This window comes from Cyprinus carpio, chromosome A21 (assembly GCF_018340385.1).
Source record: "Cyprinus carpio isolate SPL01 chromosome A21, ASM1834038v1, whole genome shotgun sequence".
Lineage (NCBI taxonomy): Eukaryota > Metazoa > Chordata > Actinopteri > Cypriniformes > Cyprinidae > Cyprinus > Cyprinus carpio.
The window spans coordinates 13,664,689-13,676,762 of record NC_056592.1 but is presented as its reverse complement, the minus strand read 5'-3'; the positions used below and the strand labels follow the sequence as shown (position 1 = coordinate 13,676,762).

The 12,074-nt window shown below is 35.7% G+C and overlaps 1 protein-coding gene across 1 annotated transcript in view; it reads right to left on the bottom strand.

The window, feature by feature from the left end:
* Nucleotides 1-12,074, bottom strand: part of pcxa (pyruvate carboxylase a) — a 101,468-nt gene that overhangs the window by 9,872 nt on the left and 79,522 nt on the right. The window contains exons 10-15 of the mRNA XM_042710939.1: nucleotides 7,516-7,660; nucleotides 6,057-6,146; nucleotides 5,281-5,502; nucleotides 3,727-3,883; nucleotides 2,316-2,556; nucleotides 1,858-2,107 (exon numbers count right to left, since the gene is read on the bottom strand). Coding sequence (XP_042566873.1) covers nucleotides 1,858-2,107; nucleotides 2,316-2,556; nucleotides 3,727-3,883; nucleotides 5,281-5,502; nucleotides 6,057-6,146; nucleotides 7,516-7,660 — 1,105 coding nt within the window. The remainder of the gene's footprint in view (nucleotides 1-1,857; nucleotides 2,108-2,315; nucleotides 2,557-3,726; nucleotides 3,884-5,280; nucleotides 5,503-6,056; nucleotides 6,147-7,515; nucleotides 7,661-12,074) is intronic.

Below are 12,074 nucleotides of genomic sequence, written 5' to 3'. Positions count from 1 at the left end.
GCAAAGAGCGTTTTGGGTTGTGGTGAGGGCTTCAGGACTGCAGAAGGATGAGGAGTAATTGTTCATGAAAATAGCTTTTATGATAGAAGAAGAATGTTTACATCATGTTCCCTTTAACATACAGTATGACCTGGAAAATGAGTGATGGGCTGTATTGTATGGTGGAAAAGGAGGAATAATATAATAGAGGAGGTGTTTTTTTTTATGAGAAGAACAACTGAAAACAAAGCAACCAATTAATCACTTTAACACCATGTCCTAACCAGGAACTAACAATTTTGCTTTCTACAATTAATGCAAAAATGTTAAGTAACCCATCAATCACAGTCATCAGGACATATACTATAATTTAATAGTTTAATATACTATACAGTTCTGTGGAGCAAAATATCTACCCATGCATCTATCTACCTATTTACCCATCTATCCATTTATCCATCCTTCTAAGCATAACAACATCCATCTATCTATCTATCTTTCCGTCCATCCATCCAACTATCTACCAGTCCATCTACTGTATCTACATATCCATCCATCCATCCATCCATCCATCCATGTCTAAATATAACATCTATCTATCTATCTATCTATCTATCTATCTATCTATCTATCTATCTATCTATCTATCTATCTATCTATCTATCTATCTATCTATCTATCTATCTATCTATCTATCTATCTATCTATCTGTTGACACTTACATCTATTTATCTGTTCATCCATCCATCCATTTGTCTGTCTATCTACCCTTATATCCATATCTATATGTCCATATATACATTGTTATTCTATTCTTCTATATATTATTTCATTTTTTTTGACACTTATCAAATATATATAACTACATATATATACAATACACATATATACATATATATACAAATATATATATACATATATATACAAATATATATATATATATACATATATACACACACACATATACACATATATATATATATATATAGCCATTCAACATTACAGTACAATTGAGAGCTATCAATTTTAACATTTACTAGACTTTTAAATTGTCATATTTAGGCCTACCTATGCCCTTCAACAGAAATATACAGAAACTGAAATTGAAGTTATCAATCACTAAATTCTAAATTAAATATAGATGAATCCTTAAAGCTATATAAAAAGTTATTGAATTTCTCTTTTTTTTTATTTTTGTGATGAACAGACATCACAGCAGTTGGGTTATTAGGTTGTTTTGCCTGTTTTTTTTCTTTAAGAGCTGCCACTGCTGAACATGATGCGGATCTGACACGCATCGTATTTTCTCACAACTCTCCTTACCGTTTCTGACTCACTTCAGGTATTAAAGTCTCAATAATGAACTGACAAGATGAATCGAGTGTATTAGATGAGTGAAACAATGCAGGGCTGCTTCAGGAGAGTTTTGAAAACCATTTCAGAGACATGTTCTTAAATGTGACTAAAATATATTACATGCATGCACAGTTTTAAGGCAGCTTTAATCATCTTTTTGGTAACTTCATGACTTAGCTGACCATGACATTGCATACACGTAGATTATTTTGCTCTTTGATATGAAATGATAGAGACTACAGCGCGCGCCAGCGTCTTTGTGCGTGCAATTGAAGAGCACGTGCTGTGAGAACAGTACAGTTTCTGCACTCGTTTGACTCGCGTCTACTGCTGAAGTGGAGCACGCGTCTGAAACGTCTCCGGTTTGATGGGATCATAAAGAGGTTCTACGACTAAATAAATGCACTTCTTGTCAAGAGAAAAGTGACAGAAGCAGCAGTTGTGAGTGGAGTGGCAAACCTTGGCCCCGACCCATATATATATAAAATATAGTGTATATCAGCTCAGTTTGACAGCCCTCACCAGTATTGAGTTTGGTGCCTTTGGTACATGCCACAATGGCGCCCATGCTGGGCTGGGACGTCATTCCCGCCATGGAGTCAACCGCCACATCCACAATGTCTGCTCCAGCCTCTGCACACGCCAGCATGGCAGCCACTCCGGCCCCTGCGGTGTCGTGAGTGTGCACATGGATCGGCACGTTTGGGAAACGGTCCCTCAACGCGCTCACCAGCAAATGGCCAGAGTCAGGCTTTAGGAGACCCGCCATGTCCTGCAGAGAGGAGAGACATAGGGAGAAAGTAAAGGAAAGTGAGAGAAGTGCGCCAGAAACAAACAGAGACAGTGATGCAGTGGTGTTTTATGTGTGGGTGGAGGCAGAGTGGGAGCAGCAGTCGAGATTAAAGAGTGAGCAAGAGTTGAGGTTAACAAAACAGACAAATGGATAAAAAAAACCCACACTAAAATAAACAAACAACCACCTTGATACAGAGGATGTGTGTTCCAGCCTTGACCAGTTCATCTGCTAGTTTGAGATAGTAGTCTAAAGAATATTTCTGCCTTGTGGGGTCGGAAACATCGCCAGTGTACGAGATGGCAGCCTCCACCACTCCTCCTGCTGCACCTGCTGCCTCCATCCCCAAGAGCATGTTTGGAAGATAGTTCAACGAGTCAAACACACGGAAGATGTCCATACCGTTTTCTTTGGCCACCTCACAGAACCTAACAAAAACAGAGGAAATGATGCAATGAGTAACGATATATCAAAGAGCTTTTTCGGTGTTGTTATTGTTAACTTAGCCTAAAACTATAAAGGTAACACCCTGCTTTTGGTAACTGAAATAAAGCATATATATACTGTATATATATTATTATTATTATTATATATTACAAAACATTCTGTATATCTATATAATAAGATGAAAAACCTAAACTTTAATGTAAATTAGAAATGTTGCCCTGTGAACTGACTGAAACTTTACGCTGAAGTAACAATTTTACTAAAATGAGAAACTAAAACTGAAATAAATATAAAATGAAACAGATATTTATTTATAAAAACATACACAAGAGCACAACATTGCTAAGAATAAACACTAACCGAAAATATCAAAATGCTAATTTTGCTTTTTAAAATGCTTTTTGTTTCCCTCCCTTATTTAAGCAAGTATTTAGGGCCAAATTTATTTTGTGAGCATTTTTTATTTTGAGTTGATTTTGTTGGATATTTTTTATTTGAGTTTTTTTATTTTGATTTAGATATTTTTGAATGGTAACTGGTAGCAGCCATTTTATGTTAGGTCTGAAACAAAGCCATTAAAGGAGCACAAATGCTCTCCAGCTCCACATTCTAATATGAATTAAAAGCCATCTGAATGGTGCTTGGGGCCAGAGTCAGTGGCAGCAAGAAACAAATGGAGAAGACAAAAGCTAGTGAAGACAAAGGGTTTTTCTAACAAATAGTGGAACTGAATGATTTTTCAGTTTGTTTGTTTATGTCTGCATTCTTCTGCTGAAGTGGGCTGGAAACCATATTAAAACACTCTGTCAGTGTTTCATGTGTCACTATTCAGCAGGAAAATTGTGCTGTTCCTGAATCTATAGCGTAATGGAAAAAGAATTTACTATTGCAAAGTCATAGCAAGCAATTCATAAACAAATGACTCTAATGAGCTGGTTCTTTTTAATAGTGGCAAACAAGAAGAAAAAAAAAATTAATTTCCAATTTGATTCCTCACGTGCTTCCTCAAAGGTATGAAAATAATCATTACTGGAAGTGGAATCTGAATCAGAACATTTAATTCCTTGGGTTTCCATCAGTAAAAAGATTAACATTTGAAAAGTTAATTCAGACTGCGAGCAGGTTGTGGTGTAAGATACCACATGACTCACTTGAAGACGGCATTGTCAGGGTAGTTGGTGTATCCAACGGCGTTGGCACCTCTCAGAAGCATCTGAAAAGGCACATTTGGCATCAGAGCCCTCATTTCTTGCAGCCTTCTCCAGGGACACTCACATAGGAAACGCATTGCTACATCAAATGTAGCGCCTGGTGATGAAGAAAGAGAGACAGGACAAAAAAAGGATATCAACATAAGTGGAACAGATGTGGAAAACTCTAAGAAGCATGTAAAGAACCTTCCTATTGGAATCATAAGTCCTTACTTTAATTCCAGAAATGAACTCAACACACATCTAGTGTGCAACAGTCATTCAGTATTTATAAAGGCTAAATGACAGCCAATTACTTTTAGGATTAGGAATCCAGAACTGGTTCTTGATCAAAAATAAATAAATACAAAAACCAGTTGAGTCTTTTGTGCCGGTTTTTTTTAGTGAATCAAAGTTCTTTAAATCAGTGTAGTTAAAGACTGGCAGTGTTATTTTCATATTATCTGCATACTGATATGTTTAATAATATTTTATACAAGCTTAATATTTTCAGTCTTCATTTTAATTTGTTTTAGTAGTTGTCATTTTTATTTTTTCGATACATTTTCTATATTTTTTGTTTTTTTTTTAGTTGCCAAATCAACATTTCTAATTTTGTTTACAAAATTTACATTACAAATGAAAATTCTGTCATTACTCACCCTCATATTTATAAATTTATCATTTTGTTTTCTGATTTTACATTTTAAATTATAAATTTATATTTTCTCATTACAGAAAGGTAGTAAGGACATTGATGAAATAGCCCATGTGACATCAGTGGTTCAACCTTAATTTTATGAAGCTACGAGAATACTTTGTGCACAAACAAAACTGTCTATGGATGGTCAGAAAGCTCTCGGATTTCATCAAAAATATCTTGAGATGAATGAAGGTTTTACGGTTTTGGAATGACATGATGGTAAGTAATTAATGACAAAATTTTCATTTTTGAGTGAACTATCCTTTTAAGTTTAGGTGTCTCATCTAATATTTATATTTTATTCCAGCGAAAAACTGCTTTTAATAGTTTCATTTATCCATAATTCATATGAAACATGCATCTAAAAATGCATTATGCGTTTTGTCAGTAGTGGTTGCTTACTTAAGCTGTTTTATAAATAGTAAAGGCCAATTATTTGATTTATGGTACCTAGCCTGTGTATACACATTTAAAAAAAAAGAGTTTTTAGTTTTATTTTTTTTTATTATTGTAATAATATTTAAAATTTGACATTGGATTTGTTTTTATTTTTAAAAAATTTTTTTTTTTTTTGTACTAAAACACAGTCATTAAGAGGAATCAATAGCAGACCCTGGCTTCTTAGGTATTTGATCGATCTGTGTTTGTCCGCTGGAATGAGGGAAAAAATGTGAGACAAGCTGCAGAATAGTGGGTTGGATTTGCTGCTAGAATGCAAGAGAGCGGTAAGGCAAAAACTAGAGAGGGAGAGAGAGAGGGTGAAAGAAAGCATAAGAAGAAAAGAAAACAATAGTGCCAAACTAGTATCACACCTCCCCAGTTTTCCACACTGAAGAGGTTGCTGAAGCTGTGAGCCACAAAAGGCGCAATCCGTTTGAGGTCGTGAGTGCGTACACGAGTGGCCAGGAGGGACTGGTGGGCGTCTCTGAACGTAGTGTCCATAAGCAGCAGACCCTGGTGGGCACGTACCGCCTTCGCAAAACCATCTGGACCCTCTCTCAGCAGCACATCCCTGAAACCCACTGGTGGCTCACCTGCAGAGTGCATACAAACAAACAAACTGCCAATTAATAATACAGACATTATCACAAACCCCACGCTGTGTAGGATTACAAAGGAAAAAAAACCCACCATTTTTATCAGGGCTATTATTCACATACAGACATAAACACACAACAACATGCATCTTAATAGACATACAGTATTACAACAAAGAATGAAGTCGTTTTTCCAGAACACAAGAATTGATTTTCGCTCTTGGCACGTCCAAATAAATCCACACAAGATTGAAGTAAGAAAGTTAAAACAAATCCACACAAGACGTAAAAAAAGGGTATTTCCAAACAAATCCACACAAGACGTAAAAAAAGGGAATGAAAATGTGGTGGAGGGGCTCTTCTGTAAACAGGGGGAAGAAAGAATTATGAAAAGGTTATGAAAGTGTTGTGGATGGTCTATTTTGTGTATTATGGTGTTGATGAATTAAATATCATGGCAACCAAGTGCAAAGGCAGCTTATGCTGAGTTTGTAGTGTGAGAAACTGACAGCGTGTGAATGTAAGATAAGGAAAGTGTGTGTGTTTCTCACCGAGGGGTACTGGTGGGATGACCGGATCGATGGGAGAAGGCTTAGCCTTGACAGGTATCGGAGTAGTCGGGCCGTTCACCATAACATGCCCTGAATGACGAGCAAACGCAATCACACACAAATAGTCCAAACTGCTTCAAATCCACTTCTGCTGGTATAATACACTGAGTGGATGGGTCAAGTGGACTGGAGACTGCACAGCCCACGTTACTTAAAAGGTTTTGGCTCTTGGCTTGATTTAAACTTTGTAAAGGGCTGCTGAGACAGAGCAGGGATAGTGAAAAGTACACATTTTTGTTCATATGCACAATACCTTCCAAAAACTTTCATTATCTTATTCTTATTTTTAAAAGAAGTATCTTCTGCTCTCCAAGGCTGCATTTATTTGATAAAAAATCATTGTCATTATGTTTCTTTGATTTTTTTTTAATTATTTTTTTTTTTTATATATTTTAAAATGCAATTAATTCTTGTGATGCATACAGCTGTAGCTGAATTCTTTTAGCAGCCATTGCTCAAATCGTCTGTCACATGATATTTCAGAAATCATTCAAATATGCTGATTGTGCTTATATATATAATTTTTTTTTTTTCCAAATAACAATATTTTATAACAATAAATGTCTTTACTACCACTTTTGATCAAATTAATGCACCTTGGTTGAGTATAACATTTAATTAAAAAAAATCTTACTGATGCTAAGCTTTTAAATTGTAGTGTACAAATCTTCACAATTCACTCTGTATTAGCTGCACTGACATTCAACATTCATAAAAGAAACACAGAGCAGTTTATAATCTGTAATAAGATCACTGATGCATTAAACATGCATTCAGTTATTTTACAGTACCTTATTAACATACAGAACCTTAAAAATAAAGTTTTACACAGAACTCAATTATAAAGCAAAAAAATGACAAAAATGTCCCAGATGCTATCGATGTGGGGTCAAAAGTAATATATTTTTTATGGATTTTGCTTTCATCTGCTGTCTGACCTTCTATTCTATTCTATTCTATTCTATTCTATTCTATTCTATTCTATTCTATTCTATTCTAGGCCTATTAAATAATGTGTTTAATTGAAATGAATTCAATAAACACTCTTGAAGAGTGTTTATTATTTCATGACACCTTGTGCATTATCTAAGGCTACTTGATTTGATTTTATATTTAGCAGCCATAACTGGTCATACTGAGAGTTTCGGACATAAATCGACAACATGCTATGTTTTATGATTTGAAATAAATAACTTCATAAAGGTATAAATGCTTAATATTAAATTCTAATGATAATCAACTCCAAGGGAGCAAACAAAATGAAAAAAAAAAAAAAAAACTTCTTTTCTGACACTAACAGAAACTAATAGCAATCCTGAAATGAATCAAATATCAAATAAGGGCACCTTTAAACTCAATCAAACGTGTGAATCAATCAATTATTCAGTAAAAGTGTTACCCAGGTAGTGAAGCAGTTTCTGGGCTCGGTTCTGCACGGGTTTGAGGTTGAAGAGATCTGGATTCTCGTCGATGAACTGAGTATCTACCGTCGCATTCAGGAACTGATTATTACTCAGCACGTTCTGGAGGAACGGGATGTTTGTCTGGGGAGAGAAGAGAATAGATAAATACATTTGTAACTAGTTCTGTGAAACTGATGAGCTGAAAGCTGGAGAGAGCCTACAGTGGGCAGCGCTTGAGAGAGGAAGACCAATCCAAGACTGTGCTCTCACACGATCTGAGCTTAGGTGCTAATGGTCCTAAACAGGGCAGATGGGGCCATTCGGTAGACAGTTCTAAAATCAATACCATTATCTAAACACTCAATACTCCCTTCCATCATTATTCAAACCTGCCTTTGAGTGTGTGCAAATTGGGCTCGGGTCACTGAGGAAACTGTGCTCACTGTTACAGTATGAAGAAATAATTCAATATACTGAGTTGACATGCAACACATTTCAAGTCCTGTGTTCCTGATATAGTCTGCTACATGCATTTCTGTGGTGCTATGAGCTGAAACCAACAGCTGAGCATGAAGGATTTTTCCAGAATCCATTAGCCTGACTGTCGATAATGGACTCCAATGGCAGCCGGAGAAGGGGAGATAATAAAGGTTTAGATAGACATCAAATAAAGGGTATGAAACTGGAAGATTGGAAGAGATAGTGAGTTGAAAAGGGAGCAGATGTGAGAGACTAACAGAATAAGCAAAGTGTTAATTGAAACGCAATAGTTTTAGCACTTGGCTTTTGCACCCTTGCCACTTACATACATACACATCACACACTGATTCTCTATGGAAGAGTTTAGCAGAGACCTTAAGAGAAGAAGGAGAGATTGTGGGTGAGGGTTTAGTGGAGACATAAGAGAGGCCGAGTCCAAATCTTCTTCCAAGAATTGAGAGTTGGAAAGAATGGGGAGGCCGAATCTAATTCTGCGGAATGGAAGTCTTGTTCAGATAGTTCTCATCTGTCAGAACTTTGATATTACAGGACTGTGATCTGGATTGTTTTTTGTGAGTGATTTCTTCTCATTCCAATTTTTTACTAAATCATAGCTCTTTTAAAAAACGAAGGATTTTATATTCGAATTTTTATTTCAAATGTTTGAGTTTTTTATACCCGAATGTTTTGCTATTTTTTTTATTTATTATTTTATGTTATTCTTCTTTGTTTTTTTTACCTTGAATACTACAAAGACTTCTGGTCATGTTGAAAAATAAAAACAAAAGATATTTTCAAGAACATTAATGTTGAAAAATAAAAACAAAAGATATTTTCAAGAACATTAGTAAACCTGTGTTGGTCACCATTGGCGATTGTATTGTCTGGTCCAAACTGTGGTACCTAATGTTGTGTGCCTGAAGCTAAACTTTGCATTTTTAAGAGAGTACTGAAAACCATTTTTGCTGAAGCTTTTCCTGATTGGCAACAACAACGCCTTTTCCGAGGTCCCCAGAGATTTCTTTTGTTCATGCCATAATTCACTTCCTCAAACATGACCAGACTTTGACAGATCTCTGTTCTTTAAATAAAACAAGGCATGCACTGACACCTCATCCCACTGATCAAAAATACCTCTGACCAGCAAACATGACCAGACTTTGACAGATCTCTGTTCTTTAAATAAATTTTGTTTGATTTTTTTTTTTACCCAATGGTATAATAGTACATAACAGAGGGTTAATCATTTTTGGGGAAGTACAGCAAACAAGGGATTTTCAATAACATGACACTACAACCACATCCAGTCCACATGTTCAATACAAAATAACCATGATGCTGAAGACCACAAGCATGCACATAAATCCACAATAATCAAGAGCTTTCTCTTTGCTGGTAAAGGAAATGTCTTTTTACAGCTTTGCTTGGATAGTGTTGTTTAGTGATAAACCACTGGGTATTGCTGGAAACAATTTATTGCCCACAAGCTCTCCACAATGGCTGGATAAAATCAGGGAAGAGACAGAATAAGAGAGAGAGTGGGAGAGAGAAAGCACTGGAGTTTAAACATTTAAGCACAGACAGACTGTGAATACATAGTATTCACGGCTACCTGTCTGGATTTTTTTACATTTAGAAATGAGGAGAAACCACATTGAAGAATACAGGTTTAAGATGAGCAGTTACAATGCCAACCATCCAGCCATGGGACCTGTATAACGAGACAGATGGTAGTACAGATGGCGATATCAAAACTTGGTCTCTCAGATTTAACCAATTTGAGTAGCTCAGAGTTTGGAGCTGTCCAGGGTGCTGAAATATCTCAAGTCCACTGTGCTTTACTCTGTTTTCCAACCTCCTGTGTCTCCACAGCCTCATTAGAAAGACTCAAATATGCCTTAACCAACACCAAACTAGAAATGTATTCATATTATATTCACATAATAGCTAATTATTACTATAAAAGCTAGTATTATTATAATGAAGTCTTACACAAGTTTTGACAATTCTGAGGGCAATCGGCTGAGAAACTGAGAAAGGCCTAGGAGCAAATTTATTCGTAAGTAAAATCATCATTGGGTGTTTAATTAAATTCAAGACATTTGTATTATTTTTATTTTCATCTTTCAAACCTCAACAAGTATGAAATATAACCCATCAGCAAAACACATCATCATTTATACAAATGTTAATGAGAAAGGCACCAGCAGCAAGAACATCTTTGAGAAATAGTACATAAGATTAAGTCCTCAAATTGTGAGGAACCAGTGATTGTTATATTTAAATCCTGCAGATTTGCATTGTTTACAAACATACACTACTGAGTCTTATGCTCACCAAGGATGCATTTACTTGAAATACAGGTAAAATTGACAGTTATACAGTCATATTACAGGATTGATTTTAAAGTACTTTTACTCATTTATAAACCACTAAATGGCCTAGGACTTAAATACATAGCAGATATACTCACTGTATAGAAACCTAACAGACCACTCAGATCATTAGGATTGAGTCAGTTAGAAATACCAAGGGCTCACACAAAACAGAGGGAGTCTGCTTTTAGTTATCATGCCGCCCGCAGTTGGAATCAGCTTCCAGAAGAGATCAGATGTGCTAAAACAATAGTCACATTTAAATGCAGGCTCAAAACTCATCTGTTTAGCTGTGCATTTATTGAATGCAATATGCAATGTCCGAACTGATTGCACTATATTTGTATAATTTGTATAATATATGTATAATCATTCTCTATTCTTAATGGTTTAAAAATACATGTTTTACTTATGATCTATTTAGTCCATGCTACCTCAGTACAAATACAAAATTCCTTCCAAAAAAAGCCTTTCAATGCCTAAACATACAATAGTGCATATTTTACTACAAAATAAATGTCAAACCACACATATTATTTAGTTTCCTTAAAAAGGAAATAAATTTGTTACAGCCTTAATATTTTAAGTTAAAGTAAGTAAATTCACTCCTATAGGTACAAGAACCAAAAACTAAATCTTACAGTAAACTGCTTAAGTTTCCCCTGGGTTGCATGTACCCCTGCTGAAATCACTCTTTCACAGCAATTATTTGTGGCTTGGATCCAGCAGTTGCAGTCTCTTTCTTTATGCAGGCACAATGTACATACACATATTAATCATTCATATTTGTCTCATGGTACTTAAATGTATTATTCATGATCTGTCATTTTTTAAAACATGATTTAACTGAACCAAGACTGATTTTGGCTCGCCGGCCAAATCTTGAGTCTGATACGTCAGCTGCAGTGAGGTTTAGCAGTCTCTGAGCCCATCGGTTACATGCTCCAAGTGTGTGGAGCTGGGCTGCAGCGGGCTGTTGGCAATGTTGCATGCCGTCCGCTTAGCTGTGCTTGCATGCAGTCAGGCCTCTATATATAGACCCGCATAAAGACTGAGTGACTCATGCTCACCTAAAATCACAGAGCCCAGAAAAACAAAGATTACGGGAATCAGAGATAGAACATGAGAAACTGAGGAGGAAAAGTGTAACTTGGACTGAACATCTTTGGCTCGTTATCTACTTCTCAACTTTGCTGGCCGTGTAAAGCTGTATTAGCCTCACGCTCATAAGATGATTATACAGCTCAGCCTATAAGAACGGCTCTCTCATGATTTGGTACAGACAGTGGGCTTTAAACCGTGACCGCTTGCATCAACATTAACTGTCATAACACTGGACCAAGACATTGTTTTTAGGCTAACACTTTACAACAAGATTCAATTTGTTAACATTATTTAATGCAACAGCTTCAATGAGCAATACATTTTCAGTATTTATTAATAATGTTTGTTCCTGCATACACTACCGTTCAAAAGTTTTGAATCAGTAGGGTTTCTTTTTTACTTTCTATTTTTTGATGCTTTTAAGGATGCATTAAATTGATCAAAAGTGACAGCAAAGACATTTATAATATTACAGAGGATTTATGCTTTGAATGAATGCTGTACTTTTGAAGTTAATATTCATCAAAGAATTCAAAAATTGGTATGAACAGAAATATTTTCACAATGTTTTCAACTGTTTGGACTGTTTCAAAATG